Below are 21075 nucleotides of genomic sequence, written 5' to 3'. Positions count from 1 at the left end.
TCCTCTATAAAATCTGAATGCTTCTGACTGATTACCAAGACCTTCTAAATTCTGTTTATTCAACCTTAATTTTCTTTCTTGTACATTTTGGTCATACCATGCAAGCCATATTTGTTGTTGTTTTTATTTCTTTACCTTTAGAGTTATGTTCATTCCTCCTCTGATGTTTTGCTTATATATTTTTCCTTCTCTGGAATGCCATTTCCTTTCTTCACAATATCTCTACATTCTACTTAAGATTTAAGAGCTAGCTCAAGCCCCACTTTCTCTAAAAGGATTTGGATTACTTAATTTCATATTGTTCTCTACCTTTTTTGCATTTTAAATACCTCTATAACCTTCCATAAACCTAACACACCAACAATTTATCCAAATTCTTTCTCAGAGAGGGCACCAAATTATATTTCTATTCTATGCCTAACACAAATCTTGGCACATAATACAGGCATGAAAGAATCTTGATGATTGCTTCCTAACTTAAGAGTTTATTCATCGGTGGTATAGTTAATATTGGTTGTCCTCAACTTGCTTACAGCAACAGGTAAAGGCATCATGGGAAATGCCTTGTGCAAGAAAGGATCTTAACTTCTTTGGAGGTAGTATCTATACCCAGGGGTTCAGCTATATTCTATGGCTGATGGCTTCCAAATGTAGTACTCTATATAGATGAATCTCATGCTCTCAATGTTTGTATCTAACTACTTATAGAATGTCTTCATTTGGATGCTCATACCTATCTTAAAATTGGTACTTTAAAAATGGAACAATCATCATCTCTTCAAATCTACTCTTACATCTATATTTCCTCTCAGTGAATGAGTGTCTACTTATAACCAAGCCAGAAACTTGTATTATTCTTTTGCCCTCACCCCTGTCCAGTCCCCCAATCCCATAGATAATGATTATCAAACTCTGATTTTCTCTTTTTTTTGGATTACTGCATGAGAAATGGGAAACTGGTCCTCTTTTCTGCCTTCTTATCCATTTTCTGTATTAAGCGAGAATAGTGTATTTGTGAGGCAGACATGATAATGTCATATATTAGGTTGAAACTCTGGCTTTCCATTGTTACCCTCACAATAAATTTCAAACTCCTTAGTATGTCATGGAAAGTCCCTGCTTACCTCATTCGCCTTACACTTGTCTCTTTAACACTATTGAACCACTGTCATTCCTTTATCATGCTGGACCCTCTTGTCTTCTTGATCCCACAGATGCTATTTTCTCTGCTTGGAACACTCTTTCTCCATTTTTTATGCCCATCTTTGCCTAACTTCTTTTCTTTATCCTTCTGTTCTTAGCTTAGATGTCTTTCAGGAAATCTTTTCTGGTTTTTACCATTCACCATGACTCTTTAGGAAAGAGTCATGTACTTATATATATTCCCATAGTATCCTGTAAACAGCTTCCCTAACAACTGTTCTCTCACATAGTAATTGGTTCTTTACTTGCTTCTGTCTCCCACAAGAATTTAAGCTCTGGACTGTGCTAATATTTTATTTGCATCTGGCCATGAAAGGTGCTCAATAAATATCTGTTGAATGACTTACTGAATTTTTGAATATTAAATGAATTAGCATGTCTGGGTAGATTGCATGGGGAGGTAAAATAAGGGGATAAAAGGCTTTGTATTTCAGTACGGATCAGTTCTCAAGAAAGTGGGTTGAATCAAAATGGAAATCAGATTTGATTGAATTACTATATCTCAGGTGTTACGAAGACCTGTACATTAGTGTCTTGTCAGTGTTTTGTCACTATTTTATCGATTTCTGATTAACATGAGACCATCTCTATGACTTACCTATGTGCCTTTCTTTATATTGTTTGGTGGGCATTGGGGTTTGTGTTTTCTGCCTCTAAACTTAGTTGATTTAATTATCCATTCCTGCTTAATTTTGATTAAAGCCCCCATCTTTGGTTTAGCCTTACTACCTTAAGTTGTTATTTGTTGAATATCATCTCCCTTGAAAATGCAGGGTACTCAGGGCAAGGAGAGAACCTGAGTGTGGCTCAGAGCAAGGGAGAACTTTGGTTTGTTGCAAGACTGGGAGGTTCTCTTAAAGATGAGGGACCTGGGAGCAAGGTCTGAAATTATATCTTCCTCCTGCTCAGAGGGAACTTCTGTGAGTGAGAGTGTACTTCCTTTTTGCCAAGTACTTTACATACATGTTCTCATTTAATCTTCTCCACAACCCTGTGGAGGTGTTATATTGAAGAAACTAACTTTCCCAGAGTTATATTGTTAGGAAATAGTGTGTTTTGGATTTGATGTCTGAGTGCAGAATTAATGAACTTTCCACTACACGAGCAGTTCATTAACTTTGTGAAACCCTTGCCCACTTAGGAGTGCCGAAGAATCTACAATCCACTTACCTTAACATTTCCACTTTCACCTTGAAAAATAATTTAGTGATAGCAACAACACAATTATAGAGAAATAAAGTATACAGACTGTAGTATGAGCTTGTGTGTGATTTTGATGTTACAAAGCAGTGTCATTTTAAAACTCAGTAATTTTGTTACATTTAACATGATATTGTGTTGCATGTTATTTAAATGGCATACATTTACCAGCAGGACACATTAATGAAGTATCACTATGCAGGCACTTTGGAGGGGGTTATATTTACATCTACTTTGCCAATAAAGTTATCAAAAATTCCTATTTGAACTGGAATATACATGTTATAGTTTAGTTATGAGAGAATATGAGTTTAAAATAAGCTAGTATTGAGGCAAGCATCTATCAGTTTGCTGGAGGATTAACCATATAAAACTGTTGATACTTATTTAGTTATCAATAATTAAGAACTTGTAAAAATGATAAAGTTACAGTAATTCATAATTAGGAAACAAGAATAATAGTAATGAAGACAAAGACTAACTTAAAAATATCACTGGTGTCCTTTTTAAAATTATAAGAGGTGAGTGGGTTGCCTGAACCTGTGAGCTTGAGACCAACCTGGGCAACTTGGTGAGACCTCGTCTCTATAATAGATCAAAAATTAGCCAGGTGTGGTAGCACGTGCCTGTAGTTTTGGCTACTTAGAAGGCTGAGGCGGAAGGATCACTGGAGCCCAGCAGGTCGATGCTGGGGTGGCTGTGAGTATGCCACTGCACTCCAGCCTGGGCGATGGAGTGAGACTCCAACTCAAAAAAAAAGAAAGAAATTTTAAAATTGAAAATAACGTATATAATATTACCAAATCTCTTTTTTTTAGGAGACACTGCTAAAGGAGACACAGGTGAAATTACTCAATCTAACGTGAAATCAGGCATCACTACCATACCTAGAGATTCAGATACTGGATCTCATTTATCCTTGTCCCTTGAAGACCTGTCTCAGTTGTCTGTAAGTTCTTCTCAACAGAATGCTACTGGTCAACACACTGATATTCTCAACCTCAAGACATTAGCAGACACTCATCCAACTGAAAAGGCTCTCAAAGTCACAGCTATTCCTGAATCAGCTGACCAGAAGACTGGGACACCAACAGTACTTTCCAGTTCCTACTCACACAGGGGGAAACCCAATATTTTCTACCAACAAGGCTTACCAATCAATCATCTAACTGGAGAGGCTCTGAAAGTCTTAACCACTCCTGGACAAGCAGACCAGAAGACTAGGATACCCACTATAACCTCTACTTTCTACTCACTTGGAGAGAGACCTGATCTTTTTTATGAACAAGCTGTGCCAGACAGTCATGTACCTGAAGAGACTCTGAAAGTTATACCTGTTCCTAGACCAGCTGACCAGAAGACTGGGACACCCACTCTAACCTCTACTTTCTACTCACTTGGAGAGAGTCCTGTTAGTTCTTACCAACAAGTTGTGCCAGGTAGTCATATACCTGAAGAGACTCTGAAAGTTACATCTGTTCCTGAACCAGCTGACCATAAGACTGGGACACCAACTGTAACCTCTGCTTCCTACTCGCAGAGAGAGAAGCCCAATATTTTTTACCAAGAAGAGGTACCAGAGAGTAATTTAACTGAAGAGCCTCTGAAAGTTTCAGCTACTCTTGGACCAGCTGGACAGAAGACTGGGATAACTACAGTATCCTCTAGTTCATACTCACATGGAGAGAATCCCCTTATTTTCTATCAACAGATCTTGCCAGAAAGGCATTTAACTGATCAGACTCTGAAGGTTTCAGATGTTTCTGGAACTTCTGACCAGAGGACTGGGATACCAATAATATCCTCTACTTCCTACTCACATAGAGAGAAGCCTGGTATTTTTTACCAACAAGAGTGGCCAGACAGTCAGACTGAAGAGGCGCTGAAAGTTTCAGCTGTTCCTGGACCGGCTGACCAGAAGACTGCATTACCAACGGTAACCTCTACTTCCTACTCACAGAGAGAGAAGCCTAGTATTTTATATCAACAAACCTTGCCAGATAGTCATCTAACGGAAGAGGTTCTGAAAGTTTCAGCTGTTCCTGGACCAGGTGACCAGAATACTGGGTCACCCTCAGAGTCATCTAGTTTCTACTCAAACAGAGAAAAGGCCATTATTTTCTACCAACAGGCCCTGCTAGACAGTCGTTTCCCTGAAGAAGCTCTGAAAGTTTCACCTATTTCTGGATCAGCTGACCAGAAGTCTGGAATACCAACAGTGTCCTCTAGTTTTTACTCACATGTAGAGCAATCTGATAATTTCTACCAACAGGAATTGCCAGACAGTCATTTACCTGAAGAGACTCTGAAAGTTTCAGTTGTTCCTGGATTGACTGGCCCGAAGTCTGGGATATCAACTGTAACCTCTACTTCCTTCTCACATAGAGACAAGCCCAGTATTTTTTATCAGCGGGAAGTACCAAATAGTCATCCAACTGAAAAGGCTCTGAAAGTTTCGCTTGTCCCTGGACCGACTGATCAGAAGACTGGGGTACCAACAGTACAGTCTAGTTCTTATTCACAGAGAGAGAAACCTAGTATTTTGTACCAGCAGGTGTTACCAGACAGTAATCACCCTAAAGAGGGTCTGAAAGTTTCAGCTGTTTCTGGACCCACTGACCAGACTACTGGCACACCAACAGTACCCTCTAGTTCATACTCACATAGAGAGAAGCCTGATATTTTCTACCAACAGACCCTGTCAGATAGTCATCTATTTGAAGAAGCTCTGAAAGTTTTACTTGCTCCTGGACCAGCTGACCAGAAGACTGGCACACCGGCAGCAACTTCTGGTTTATACTGGCATGGAAAGAAGCCTGACATTTTTTACCAACAGGTCTTGCCAGATAGTCATCTAAGTGGAGAGGCTTTGAAAGTGTCAGCTGTTCCTGAAACAGTTGTCCAGAAGACTGGTACACTAACTGTTCCCTCTACTTCCTACTCACCTACAGAGAAGCCTGATAGTTTCTATCAACAGGCCCTGCTAGACCATCAGCTAACTGAAGAAGCACTGAAAGTTTCAGCTGTTCCTGGACCGGCTGATCAGAAGACTGGCATACCAGCAATACCCTCTAGTTTGTACTCACTTACAAAGAAGCCTGGTATTTTCTACCAAAAGGTTTTTCCAGATAGTCATCTAACTGGTGAACCTCTGAAAGTATCAGCTGTTCCTGAAACAGTTGAACAGAAGACTGGCACACCAACTGTAACCTCTGCTTCCTACTCACAGAGAGAGAAGCCTGATGTTTTCTCCCATCAGGCCCAGCCAGTCAGCCAGCAAACTAAAGAAACTCTGAAAGCTTCAGCTGTTCCTGAAACAGTTGACCAGAAGACTGGCACACCAACTGTGACTTCTGCTTTCTACTCACATACAGAGAAGCCTGGTGTTTTCTACCAACAGGTCTTGCCATATAGTCATTCAACTGAAAAGGCTCTGAAAGTGTCAGCTGTTCCTGGAACAGCTGACCAGAAGACTGAAATACTAACTGTAACCTCTACTTCCTACTCACCTGCAGAGAAGCCTGGTGTTTTCTACCAGCAGGGCATACCAGACAGTCAGTTAACTAAAGAAGCTGTGAAAGTTTCAGCTCCTTCTGCACCAGCTGACCAGAAGCATGGCACACCACCAACTATAACCTCTATTTCCTACTCACATAGAGAGAAGCCCAATATTTTATACCAACAGGCCTCTCCAGGTAGTCTTCTACCTGAACAGACTCTGAAAGTTTCAGTTGCCCTTGGACCTGCTGAACAAAAGACTGGCACAGTAACGACACCTTTAAGTTCCTATACACTTGGAGAGAAGCCCATTATTTTCTACCAACAGGCCCTGGCAGATAGTCATCCATCTGTAGAAGCTCTGAAAGTTTCAGCTGTTCCTGGAATAGTTGACCAGAAAACTGGCACACCAACCGTATCCTCTAGCTTATACACACATAGAGAGAAGCCCATTATTTTTGATCAACAAGCCCTGCCAGAGAGTCACCTAACTGAAGAAGGTCTGAAAATCCCAGTTGACCAGAAGACTGGGATACCTACTGTGACCTCTTCTTTCTATTCACATAGAGAGAAACCTGCTATTTCTTACCAACAGGAGTTGTCAGATGGTCATCTAACTGAAAAGGCTCTTAAAGTTTTAAATACTCCTGGACCAGCTGACCAGAAGACTGGCATACCACTTGTCCCCTCTACTTCCTACTCAAGTAGAGAGAAACTCAGTGATTCTTACCAGCAGGACTTGCCTGAATTTAATGAAGAAGGTTTAAAACTTTTAGGCATTGCTGGAGCGGTTGACCAGACGAATGTTATACAAACAGTGCCCTCTACTTCCTACTCACAAAGAGAGAAGCCTGTTATTTCTTACCAGCAAGAGTTGCCACATTTTTATGAAGAAGCTTTGAAAGTTTTAAGAGTTCCAGAACCAGCTGACCAGAAGACTGGGATACAAATAGTGCCCTATAATTCCTACTCAGAGAGAGAGCAGTCCATCATTTCTTATCAGCAGGAGTTGCCAGATCCTACTGAAGTAGCTTTGAAAGCGGTAGGGATTCCTGGACCTGATGACCAGACGACTGGGATACAAATAGTGTCCTCTAGTTCCTATTTGCAGAGAGAGAAGCCCAGTATTTTTCATCAACAGGAGTTGCCAGATACTACTGAAGAAGCTTTAGATGTTTTTGTTCTTCCTGGACAAGGTGACCAGAAGTCAGCAACAATACCTTTAAGTTACTACTCACATAGTGAGAAGCCCAGTGTTTTTTCTCAACCGGAGTTGCCAGAAAGCCATCTCACTGAAGAGACTCCGAAAGTTTCAACTGTTTCTATACCAGCACTTCAGGAGAGTGGGATACCAATAGGTCCTTCTAGTTTGTACTCACGTAAAGAGAAATTCAAGGTTTCAACTGTGAGTATACCAGACGACCAGAAAACTGAGATTACAACAGCTATCCCTAGCTCTTACTCACATGGAGAGAAGCCCAAGATTTTAACTGTGATTGGACCAGATGACCAGAAGACTCCATTACTGACAGTTTTTCAAAGTGACTATTCTCAAAGAGTAAAGCCTGGTATTTTATTTCAAGAGCAATTGCCAGAGAGAGATCAAACTGAAGATATTCTAACAATTTCAGCTGTTCCCAAACCAGTTGATGAGAATACTGGGAAACCAGTACCTCTCTCTAATTCTTATTTTCACAGAGAGAAATCTAATATCTTCTCTCCACAGGAATTGCCAGGCAGACATCTAACTGAAGATTTGCTGAAGGTTTCAGCAATTCCTGTACCAGCTAGCCAGAAAACAGTATTACCAGCAGCTCCTCCAAGTTCCTTTTCACACAGAGAGAAACCGAATATTTTCTATCAGAAGGATTTGCCAGATAGACATCTAACTGGAGATACTCTGAAGGTCACAAGTGGTCTCGTGCAAACTTATCAAATTACTGGGTTGCAAACAGTTCCCACTGGTACTGACTCACATGGTGAGAAGCACAAACTTGTTTCAGAACACGTCCAAAGGCTAATAGATAATTTGGATTCTTCTGACTCCAGCATTAGCTCAAATAATATGCCTTTAAATTCCCAGGCTGATAACAGAGTTGTAAAAAATAAACTGGAATCTTCAGGTTTTAGAGATGTTGGCTCTGAAGAAATTCAGGATACAGCAAATAGTTCTAAAACTCTTAAAGAAATTCGGACACTTTTAATGGAGGCAGAAAATATAGCACTGAAACGATGCAATTTTCCTGTTCCTCTTGTCCCTTTCAGAGATGTTAATGATGTTTCATGTATACAGTCTAAGAAAGTGGTTTGCTTCAAAGAACCCTCCATAACTGATATATCTGATGGTGATTTGCTTCAGAGACAGCCATTCACAGAGGAAAGCCCGAGCACCAAGTGTGTACAGAAGGATATTGGCACACAGACGAATTTGAAATGCCAGAGAGGCATTGAAAATTGGGAGTTTATTAGTTCAACTACAGTTAAAAACCCTCTTCGGGAAGCAGAAAGCAAAGCCAGTATGGTATTAGAAGAAACCCTGAGGCAGTACCAAACAACCAAATCTGTAATGAGGTCTGAACCTGAAGGGTGTTGTGGAACCATTGGGAATAAAATAATTATCCCTATGATGACTATTATAAAAAGTGATTCAAGTAGTGATGCGAGTGATGGAAATGGTTCCTGCTCATGGGACAGTAATTTACCAGAGTCTTTGGAATCTGTTTCTGATGTTCTTCTAAACTTCCTTCCACATGTTTCACCCAAGACAAGCATAACAGATAGCAGAGAGGAAGAGGGTCTGTCAGAGAGTGAGGATGGTGGTGGTAGTAGTGTAGATTCACTGGCTGCACATGTGAAAAACCTTCTGCAGTGTGAATCCTCACTGAATCATGCTAAGCAAATACTCAGAGATGCAGAGGAAGAGGAAAGTCGAGTACGAGCACGAGGTAAGAACTGATAATTTGTCAAAAGGTTCAGACTTATAAACATTATAGTTTAATACTTTGTTTAAAGTTAGATATTTCCAAATGTATTTTCTAGTAGAGCTTTTAGAATGATTATATTTTTTACTAACAACCTAGGAAAAATCCACTTAACCAATAATGTAACTAGGTTATAATATTAATAGTGCTAGTCTGACATTGGGGTCTTAGGAGTAGATTCTGATGTCTGACAGAGAGTAAGTAGATAATATGGACTTCCTGGCTCCTAAAGCTATTAATGTTTCCCTAATCCTACCATTATAGTGTCCTCATTTTGGGGGCAGAAAAAGCATTCAATTTGCTCTGCTCTAGATTATTCTGTGTTCTGCATATATTTTCTCTTTCCCCTTTCCGAATAAAATTCTTGGAACTGGTCTCAGACATTTGAAAGATAAAAACTTATCAAAGTATTCACACTAAAACTAGGGTTAAAGGATTAAAAGATAATATTTACTAATTCTATTAATCTCTAATAGAATTCCATTAAAAAAGAAAAAAAATATGGGGAATATGTTTTTGAGGGCATCCTAAAGGCAATTCAGTCCTACTTGGAAATCTTCCCTTGAGGTTAACTTCCTACACTGTTCTTTCACATTCTGATTCTACAGAAATTCTCCAAGTTGCATATATTGTTTTTAATTATCACCTCTCATGGAAGTGTCAGTAACTTACAGGCGCTAAAGACACTCCTGATTAGGAGAATTGAGATAAAAGTGATGGAATACCTTATTTGAAGTGACCCTTTTCAGTTGTTTTTTGAGTCAGAGCCTCACTTTGTTACCCAGGCTGGAGTGCAGTGGCACAATCTCACTCACCGCAGCCTTAGCCTGTTGGGTTCAGGTGATTCTTCTACCTCAGCCTTCCAAGTAGCTGGACTACAGGTGTACACCACCATGCCCAGCTAATTTTTCTGTTGTTGTAGAGATGAGGTCTTGCCATGTTGCCCATACTGATCTCGATCTCCTGAGTTCAGGCAGTCCTCTTTGCCTCAGCCTCCGACAGTGCTGAGATCATAGGCATGAGCCACTGTGCCCGTCCTGAAGTAACCTTTTTGTTAAAATATATGTAGAATATAATTTAAAAATCAGACTTTGTGAAATGATCTCTTGCAAGAGTTTTTAATAGATTGTCATATAACTGAAAGCACACACTAAGCATTGTAGTAGGCATTAAGTTGCATATACTGATGATCTTATAATTGATCTTGTAATTGTTGACAGATTATCACTTTTGCATTGTATTAGCTCATGTGTTTCTATGCTTTCTCTCCAGCCTGGAATCTGAAGTTAAATTTAGCACATGATTATGGATACTCCATTTCAGAATTAAATGAAGATGACAGGAGGAAAGTAGAAGAGATCAAGGCAGAGTTGTTTGGTCATGGGAGAACAACTGACTTTTGCAAGGTATAAAAGTATTGAAGAGAATAAATGTGAAATAATGGGTGATGGAATTTGGATCTATTACTTGGACATTGATGACTTCAGCTGAGTCGCTGATAATTTTTGACAAAATTTTCTTTAAAAGTTAAGATGTAAGGATTAGGTTCTGTAAGTTTTGATTAATTCCAAATTCATCTACTGAGAAAAAGTTTATCTTCTTAGAAAAATAAGAATTGATTTGTTTGTTTTATTAATATGTTGTTAGAACAGAGAGATTAAACATTACTCTTATTTTCTCTTGAGAGTGATATCTTGATATGTGGATGAAGTCTGGCTATTTTCAGCTCTGCTAAGAATACAGAGCTGGCCAGGTGTGATGGCTGATGCTTGTAATCACAGCACTTTGGGAAGCTGAGGAGGGAGGATAGCTTGAGGCCAAGAGTTGAAGAACCAGCCTAGGAAATATAGTGAGATCTCGATTCTACCAAAAAAAAAAAAAAAAAGAATACAGAGTTAAAGTAGTTTATATATAAGTGACTTTCTTTTCAATATTATTTATTTTCCTTCTGTTATTAATTATTTCATGTGTATATGAATCATTTATTCACTTATATAAAGATTAATGGTGAGTAAAAAGAATTCTCAGGTATTGGTAATCCAACTTGAAAAATAGAACATGATTGAATATCTCTGATGTTCTTTGTGTCCCCTTTCCCAGTCATATCTTATTTATTTTTTATTTTTTGCCTGCAGACAGTGTGGTGACTTATCTTTTTTCCTTTTTATCTTGACGTGTAATGATTTCCCTGCTCTTCAGTATGGTTTTGAACCTCTGTATAGAGGGAATCAGTATGATACTATTCTTTTGAGAACTTGGTTTTTTTATTTTTATTTATTTTTATTTTTTGAGTTGGAGTCTCACTCCGTCACCCAGACTGGAGTGCAGTGGCCGCTCCCGGCCACTGCAGCCTCAACCTGCTGGGCTCCAGCGATCCTTCTGCCTCAGCCTTCGGAGTAGCTGGAACTACAGGCGTGTGCTACCACACCCGGCTAATTTTTTATTTATTGTAGAGATGAGGTCTCACCAAGTTGCCCAGGCGGGTCTCGAACCCGTGAACTCAGGCAATCCACTCACCTCAGCCTCCCAAGGTGTGGGATTACAGGCTGAGCCACCGAGCCCGGCTGGTTTTTTTGTAATAATCTTAGGTTTTTGAGTTGCTTCTGTATAGATATGCTTAGTTTTGGTTTATTCCTGTGTAGTATTTCAGTGTATAATTATATCAAAATTTATCCACTCTTCTCTGGATAAGGCATTTGGTGTGCTATTATGAAGAGTAATAGAATATAATAATACCTATCTCAAAGGGTTTTGGTATGGATTATGTGAGATAATGCCTATAAAATGCTTAGTAGAATGTGTGATAGCTAGTTAGTGCTCAATATCTGACAGCTATTATTACTATTATTAATCCTATAAGAATTGATACAACTATCATGTGGATTTTATGACCTGATTCATACAATTTCTTAGAAAATTATTCTCTGGTGATACAGCTTAATTATTTGGTTTATTTTAACTTTGGAAAAGTTTTGTAAAAGCATAAATTAGATTGGATTTTAGATTTTGCATATATGTTTGTGAAAAACTAAATTAACAAATAATAAAATGGATAATTTGTTGTCATAGCACCATTTGTATATGTGTTGTCGAAGCAAGCACTGTCCTAGCATCCTTTGCCTAAAAGTACATCTTTTTCCCAGTGATGTGCATTTTTCATGTGTTGATTGATATCCAGACACCTTAGCAATCAAGTTGACTTACATTGGGTAGACACTTGTTTGTCTGTTTTTCTTAAAATTAAGGTGTCCTGAATTAGATGAAACACAGAATTTCACTTGTGATTTAACCAGTATGAAGTGTACATGCTAATTCTCTTTCTGCCAGTGTATATGAAATTTCTGATGGCCATAGCATGCTTGTGTATTTCTTAAAAAAACAAACTGCTGCTGAGATTTTTTTTCCCCCATTTCTTTTGTGTATATAATACTTTTAAACTCTATTTTAATACTTTTAAACTACTCTAGTTTAATACTTCTAAACTATATTTCCTATGGGTTTTATATCAGTGTTCAAGCCTATTGGAATGATTTTAATCTAAATTTGACCATTTATTATATATCCCTTCTAGCTTTGTGCTATTCGTACATTTAGTAACTATTTTAATCTAAATTAGTGATGAAAAGTTTTACTAAGACTGGGTTATGGAGGAAAACATCTAAAATATTTGAATAAGATTATTCTAGCACCTGTGGTGAGTACTTCATTCATCCCACAGCTGCCATCTTATATTTGACTCTCTTAACTGCGTGATCATGAAATAAAGTTTATGCAGTATGCCTTGCTCTTAGAGATCGTATATTGGCCATACTGTATGTATAGTTTTAGATACTTATTTTTTAACTTAAATATGTTACCATTTCCCTTAAAACTTCTCTAAAAGTATAATTTTACATAGATATAATATTCAATTGTATGAATATAACCATTTAATTATTATCCTGTCTGGGCTCGGTGGCTCAGTCTTTAATACCAGCACTTTGGAGGCCAAGGTGAGTGGATTGCCTGAGCCTGTGGGTTCGAGACCCACCTGGGCAACGTGGTGAGTGGATTGTCTGAGCCTGTGGGTTCGAGACCCACCTGGGCACCTTGTCTCAACAATAAATAAAAAATTAGCTGGGCATGGTAGCATGCACCTGTAGTTCCGGCTACTTGGAAGGCTGAGGCAGAAGGATTGTGGGAGCCCAGGAGGTCGAGGCTGCAGTCGCCAGGAGTATGCCACTGCACTCCAGTCTGGGTGACAGAGTGAGACTCCAACTCAAAAAAATAAAAAATTATTACCCTACTGTTGGACATGTATTCATTCATTCCACAAATGCATATTAATTGTCTAATATATGCTGTCACTTGTCTATATGCTGAGGACATATCACTGAACAAAACACAAAAATTTCTTCGTCATGGAGTTTATACTCAAATGAAAGGATAAAAACAGGAACCAAATAAATAAGTGAAATATATGTCATATGATGGGATAAATGCCAGGGAGACAAAAAAAGTAAAATGGTCAAGGGATGGCCTGAGAAGCAGGTATTGAATCAAATATCTGAATAAGGTAAGAGAGTAAGGAATTTGGATATCAGTGACAAGTACATTCCAGACAGAAATAGCATGTGCAATGTTGCTGAGGTCAGCGTATGCCTGACTTTTAAGGAGATGGGAGATGCCAATGTGGTTGAAGAGTGAGAGTGAAAGGGAGAAGACCAGATTGTGGAAGGTGGTAGTTCTTGTCCGGGGCAGTACATGCCTCCCCAAGGGGTATTTTAGAAATTTATATGAGATTTTGTTGTTGTTGTTGTTATCACAGTTATTGGTGATTATTTCTGGCATGCAGTATGTGATGTCAGGTATGTTATAAGTCTTGCACTGCACAAGACAGTTCTATACAGTGGAGAATTGTCCCTTGTCATGTACAACTTCTGAGTGTCCCTCTAGGTACTAATGTTAATGAAAAACCTGTTATAAATTATTTGTTTCATTAGCTGTCATGTTTTTAAATATTTTTTTCCAAGAACAGTTTGTGTATTTTTTTCTTTCATGACTAATATTTTTTGAAGAGTATGGCAAAATTACTTTGCATATTTCCCTTAAATTGAGTTTGTCTGATGTTGTATTGTGCTTAGATTCAGGTTGGATTGTGTGTGTGTGTGTGTGTGTGTGTGTGTGTGTGTGTGTGTAAAAGCCACAGAAGTGGTGTGCTTTTTGTGGTATATGATATCGGGAAAAACATTATGTTGTTTCAATACTGGTAATGTTACCTGGTATCACTTAAGATGGTATCTGCTGGTTTTCTCCACTTTAAAGATAATTTAGAAATATTTTTAATGTACTAATTAATAAATAATTAACAAATATCGGGAAAGGATACCTTGAGACTCTGTAAATATCTCTAGTTTAACATGTATTGTTAATACTTGCCTGAAACATTTATTAATAAGTTAGCTGTAATTTGGTGATTTTAAAAAATCTATGTTTAATATTTATTGGAATTTTCTTCCACTTATTTATTAATATCAGTGTGGACTCTTGGATTTTTCAGTAATGTAGGGTTAGTCCAGTCTTTTTTTCTTTCTATGTTTGTAACCCACTTCCCTAATAATAAGAAACCTGGCTCTCATTATCCTCTGTATATTTACTTACTTGCGTAAACCCCCTGTATATTTCTTCCTCAGCCCCACTGCTCATGGTACATACAGCAGACTGAATTTCTTTCCCAGTCCCAACTCTATTTCTTTTTTTTTTTTTAATTTTTTAAAAAATTTTTAAAAATTTAAAAAATTTTATTTTTATTTTTTATTTTTTTAATTATCAGATTGGAGCAATCAGGGTGTTGCAAAACCTGATTACACAAAGACGCTGCCAACTCTATTTCAACCCGCAAGTTTTATATGTAATATAATTATTATCTTACCATTCCAAATATTTAAAAATTACCATTATAATTTCTTCTAACAATGAAAGACGTATATTAGGATGATATCTTCAATGGGCTGAAAGAAAATAAATTTTGTCTCCCTAGAATTTATGTCCAGTGAAAATTTGTTTCAAGAATAGGGCAAAGTAAAAATGATTTCAGACACAAGCAGTTTTTAACCATTCAAAACTCATTAAAATAAATTTTAAGTGATGTACTTCAAACTGAAGGGAAATGATTTTCATATGGGAAATTTGTGATGCAGGAAAGATTAAAGAGCAAAGATGTGTTAGTTAAATATATGGATAAATATAACTAAACAACTAAGCATATAAAGCAAAAATAAGATCTTCAGGGCTGAGACAAAATGTGACATAAAATTAAAATGTATGACAATATTTTCTAGGTTGGAAGCTGTTCCTTAACTTATTAGGAACATGTTAGATATTGTTTACTTTATATTGATAGCTATATGTGTTATAATTGCTAGGATAATCCTTTCCTCAACCTCATATCTTACACAAGATGAATTTGAGATAGGTCATAGATTTGCTGTTAAAATAACAAAGCTTCTTGAAGAAAATCTCTGTTTTTGAGTCAAGGTCTCTCTCTGTCACCCAGGCTGGAGTGCAGTGGAATGATTGTGACTCACCACAATCTTGACCTCCTGGGTTCAAGCTATTCTTCCATCTCAGCCTCCTGAGTTGCTGGAATTATCGGCACATGCCACCATGCCTGGTTTATTGATTGATTTATTGGTATGAGGTCTTGCTGTGTTCCCCAGGCTGGTGTCAAACTCCTGGGCTCAAGCAATCCTCCCGCCTTGGCCTCCCAAAGTACTGGGATAACAGGCATGAGTCACCATGCCCGGCCAAGAAAATCTCTTCATGATGTTGGGTTAGACACAAGATTTCTTAAACAGGATGCAAAAATGCACTGACCATAAAAGAAAGGATTGTTCAATTGCTCTTTATGAAAATTAAGAAACCCTGATAATCAAAAGGCATCAAGAAGAGTAAGAAGTCAAGCCATAGAGTGGAAGAGGGTATTTCCAATACATATATTTGATAAAGAGCTTGAATTTAGCATAAATAACTTGTACAAATCAGTTTTCCCTCTCCAAAGATTTCAATAGGTGCCTCATAAATAACAACATCTAAATGGCCGATAAGCATTTGAAAACGTGCTCAGTGTAATTGCCTATTGGGGTAATGCAAATTAACCATAATGAGATCCTTCTTCATATCAGAATTGCTATGATTAAAAAGAGAAGAATAAATATTGGTGAAGTTATGAAGCAACTGAAGCAGTCGTGTTGCTGATGGAAAGGTAAACTGGTACAATATTCTCAAAAACTAATTTACAATTATTTCATAAAGGTAAATATATGCTTGCCTGCCCTTGGACACTTCGTTCTTACTTTTTTAAGTGTGTACTCAAGAGATACCAGTGCATATTTTCAACAAAACACAGGGAGAAAAATAACTATAGTAGCCCCAAACTGAAAACAATATAAATGTCTATCAAGAGTAGACAAATTAATTATGATCTGTTCATACAGTGGAATCATATTTAGTAATAAAAATCAAGCTGCTACTGTCTCAACAACATTGAGGGATCTCACACACAACACAAGAGTCTTACTGAATAGTCCCATTTGTCTGAAATTCAAAAACTAATCAATGAGGAAAAAAGTAATAATAATGGTTACCTCTGGTGGAGTCGGGTGTGTGGTATTGACTAGGAAGAGGTGCAAGAGGTCTTCTCAGGTATAGGAAGTGTTACACATCTGGGTTGGGGTGGCATTACATGCCCATAAACACATAAATCATTAAGCCATCGCTTCAGATTTATACACAAAATATTTATTATATATCAATTAAAATGAAGCATTAAATGAGGGACAGTTGAAATCACAGAAAAGGAATTTTAAATAAGATAACCATTTCTAATCTTAGCAAAAACTAAAAAAAGTATGTTGGAGTAAATTTAACAAGATATATAAGATATTTTATTGGACAATATTAAAATTTCTATTGAAAGAATAATAGAAGGCCTAAGTAAATGGAGAGACAGTATAATTATTAATAGGAAGATTTTATATCCAACTGGCACAAGCTACCTCAAAAAAATTAAGACAGAATTTCCATTCAAATTTTTATGTTAAAATATATATAACAGAAAATTTACCATCTTACCCATTTTTAAGTGTACAGTTCAGTGGTGTTAATTACATTCGTATTGTTGTGCAGCTGTTACCACCATCCATTTCCAGCAGTGGTCCCCAACCTTTTTGGCATCAGGGACCAGTTTCATAGAAGACAGTTTTTCCATGGACCAGGGAATGATTTAAGTGCATTACATTTATTGTGCTCTTTATTTCTATTATTATTATTACGTTGTAATATGTAATGAAATAATTACACAACTCACCATAATGCAGCATCAGTGGGAGCCTTGAGCTTGTTTTCCTACAACTAGATGGTTCCATCTTGGGGTCATGGGAGACAGTGACACCCGAAATGTGTTGCTTATGCATGGGCTACTCTGTAATCTTGTTTTGGTTGCTGTCACTGCAGAACACACTGCTTCACAAAGATAGGATGTTGGAAATGGAGGCAGACTTTTCAGTGCTGATCTGACAGGAGGTGGAGCTCAGGCGGTAATGTGAGTGATGGGGGAGTAGCTATAAATACAGATGACACTTCACTCAATGCCTGCCACTCTTCCCTGCTGTGTGACCCTATTCCCTAACAGGCCACAGATTGGAGTATGGGACCCCTGATCTCTAGGACTCTCTTCATCTTGTAAAACTGAAACTATGTCTGTTAAACAATAACTCGGTGGCTCAGCCTGTAATCCCAGCACTTTGGGAGGCTGAGGTGTGTGGATTGTCTGAGCCTGTGGGTTCGAGACCTACCTGGGCAACTTGGTGAGACCTCATCTCTACAATAAAATCAAAAATTAGCTGGGCATGGTAGCGCGTGCCTGTAGTTCCAGCTACTTGGAAGGCTGAGGCGGAAGGATCGCCAGAGCCCAGCAGGTCGAGGCTGCGGTGGCCGGGAGTGGCCACTGCACTCCAGTCTGGGTGACAGAGTGAGACTCCAACTCAAAAACCAAAAAACAAAACTTCTCATTCCTCTTTCCATTTGCCCCTGGCAACCACCATTTTACTTTGTTTCGCATGATTTTGATTACTCTGGGTACCTCCTATAAATGAAATAATACAGTATTAGTCTTTTTGTGACTGGCTTATTTCACTTAGCTCATTGTCCTCAAGGTTGTCACATGTTGTCATATGCTAGAATTTTGTAAAGAGGAGTCTCTTGTAGATACCATATAGTGGCATCTCGTTTTTTTGAAAATACATTCTATCAACCTCTGTCTTTTGACTGGAGAATTTAATTCATTTATTTTTAAAATAATTGTTAATAAGGAGAAACCTGCTTCTGCCCTTTTCCTATTTGTTTTCTATATCAAAGTACTGAATTTTATGTTCAAGTACAATAAATATTTCTCTTACTGCCCACTACTCCAGAGAAGCATGGAGGCCAACAAGTCATATTTGTAGGCTCCTAAAGGCACTGTCTTAGATTGCTTCTTGTCAGAGCTGTTGAGAGCATTTTGGCCCCTTCCATGCTATAAGTACAAGATTCTCTCTGTATCCAAGGACATACTGACTGTGATCAGCAGAATAACGATTCCTCTCTTTCTCTTATCTGTTTGGTAACCTCTGAAGACAGAAAAAGTTTGAAGTCAGTAATTTATATCATTATTATATATGGACCAGTAACTCAGTAAGTTTATGAAGAAAACCATAAAACAAACTTAATTTTTACTCTAAAATAAAACAAGCCAAACTATGAAAGAAGAAGGAAATTATGATATCAAATTTATCAGTTAACTAACTAGAAAACAGAAAAATGATAGATTTGGGCATTGAAACTTAGATTTGGAACCTTGGAAAAATCCAAATCAATAGGCAACTTCTGGCTAACTAGAAGATGAGAAGGAAAAAAATACAATGCCATAAACCAAAAGAAACTTGCTAAATATACCATGGAGAAAATTTAAAATCAAAAGAGAATATAGTTCCTCATTAGGTTTAAAATTTCATGAAATGACCGATTTTCTTGGAAAATGTAAACAAAAAGAAATGTGGAACAGGTAAAACATGACCAAGATAGACCTTACTAATCCAACACTTCTAAGAAAAGTACTTATCTATCTGAATATTAGGTAAGGTAGCGTTATGGTGTACTTGCTGTGTGTGGTAATAATGATATTGTGTTTATATGATAGGTGAATTGCTTAGGGTTGAAGTGTCAAATTACTATGTCCATGTGGAGAGATAAACCTAATAAGGGAAAACATTCGACAATTGTTGAATCTAGATTGTAAGAATTTAAGTGTTTATTTTAATGTTCTATCAACTTTGGACATAGTTTGAGGTGTTTATGTGGGCAATTCTTTCAAGCTATCAGGTAACAGATAATTCCCGTCCTATATCAACAGTTCTAATACAGTAATAAAAATTTCCCAGTTTACTTGAGAATATTAACAGAAATCTCAGAAAGACATCCCTGAAAAGGAAAATTATAAAAGGATCTTTGTTATCAGTTGCAATGTCTCCTCTTCCATTGCTGATTTTGAATCTTCTGTTTTTCTTAGTTTAGCTAAATAAATGTTTGTCAACATTGTCTTTATATTTAAAAAATTTTTTAGTTTAATTGATTAAAAAATTTTTTTTATTTGTGCTCTAGTTTTATTCTTTCTTTCCTTATGCTAACTTTGGGCTTAGTTTGTTTTTGTTTTTCTAGGTATAATGTTAAGTTGCTCATTTGAAATCTTTCTTCCTTTTTAATACAGTATAGACATTTGTTACTATAAACTCCTTGCTGTGTCCTAGTTTGCTGTGGTTTTGTTTGTCTCAAGATATTTAAAAATTTTCCTTGATTTCATCTTTGACCGTCTGGTTGTTTAGGAGTATGTTGTTAATTTCCACATAGTTGTGATTTTTCCAGTTTTCCTTCTGTTATGGATTTCTAGTTTCAGTGTACTGTGCTTGGGGGAAAAAACTTGGTATGATTTCAGTCTTCTTAAATTTGGTTCAGACTTGTTTTGTAACTTAACATGTATGTCCTGAAGAATGTTCTGTGTGTGCTTGAGAAGAATGTGTATTCTGCAGCTGTTGGGTGGAATGTTCTGTATATGCGTTTTCTATTTATTATTGAAAGTGAGTTATTGAAGTCTTTGTCGTATTGCTGTCTTTTTTCCCCCTTCAGCTCTGTCAGTATTTGCTTCATATATTTAGGTGCTCTGATGTTGGGTGTGTATATATTTATAATTGTTATTTCTTCTTGATGAATTGACCCTTTTATTATTATATGGCCTTCTTACTTTTTTGATTTTTTTTTTTTTTTTGAGTTAGCATCTCACTCTGTTGCCTGGACTGGAGTGTAGTGGCATGATCATGGCTCACCACAGTCACAAAATCCTGGGCTCAAAGCAATCCTCCCACTTCAGCTTCCTGAATAGCTGGGACTGTAGGCACATGTTACCATGTCTAGCTAATTTTTTGATTTTTTTAGAGACACGGTCTTGCAGTGTTGCCTAAGCTGGTCTCAAGCTTCTAGGTACAAGCAATCCTCCCACCTTGGCCTACAAGATACTAGGAGTACAGTCATGAGCCACTATGCCCAGCCTCCTTGTGACAGTTTTTGACATGAAGTTTATATTGTCTGATAGTGTAGACATACTGTGCTCTTTAGGTTGCCATTTCCATGGAACCTCTTTTTTTTTTTAATTCCTTTTTTTAAATTCTATGTTGGTCTTAAATCTAAAGTGTCTCTTGTAAACAGCTTATAGTTGGATCTTTTTGCTCATCATTCATTCAGCTATGAAATGCTCTTTGATCAGGGAGTTTAATACTGTTACATTAAAAATAATTATTGATAGGGAAGAATTTATTATTTCCATTTGTTAATTATTTTCTGTCTTTAGTTCTTCTGCCCCTTTTTTCTCTCTTGATGTCTTCCTTTGTGATTTGTTGTTTTTTTTGTAGTGATGTGTTTGATTTCTTTTTTCTTTTGTGTATCTTCTATAGGTATTTTCTTTGTGGTAACCACGAGGCTTATATAAAACAACTTAGAGCACAAGCAATTAAAAAATAGACAAATGGGATTACATCAAAAAAGCCTTTGCCAGCAAGGGAAACAATTAACAGAATGAAATGGCAACATATGAAATGGGAGAAAATATTTGCACACCATATCCAAT

General features: G+C 37.3%; 1 protein-coding gene across 1 annotated transcript in view; it reads left to right on the top strand.

Annotated features, from left to right (window-relative positions):
- Window positions 1–21075, top strand: part of ALMS1 (ALMS1, centrosome and basal body associated protein) — a gene marked incomplete at its 3' end in the record, with an annotated part of 133449 nt that overhangs the window by 79392 nt on the left and 32982 nt on the right. The window contains exons 8-9 of the mRNA XM_008056627.1: window positions 3222–8846; window positions 10155–10288. Of these exons, the coding sequence (XP_008054818.1) occupies window positions 3222–8846; window positions 10155–10288 (5759 nt within the window). The remainder of the gene's footprint in view (window positions 1–3221; window positions 8847–10154; window positions 10289–21075) is intronic.

The sequence above is a fragment of the Carlito syrichta genome, unplaced genomic scaffold (genome assembly GCF_000164805.1).
Source record: "Carlito syrichta isolate Samal-C Ts95f unplaced genomic scaffold, Tarsius_syrichta-2.0.1 Scaffold302423, whole genome shotgun sequence".
NCBI lineage: Eukaryota > Metazoa > Chordata > Mammalia > Primates > Tarsiidae > Carlito > Carlito syrichta.
This window is presented reverse-complemented; position numbering and strand designations above follow the sequence as displayed.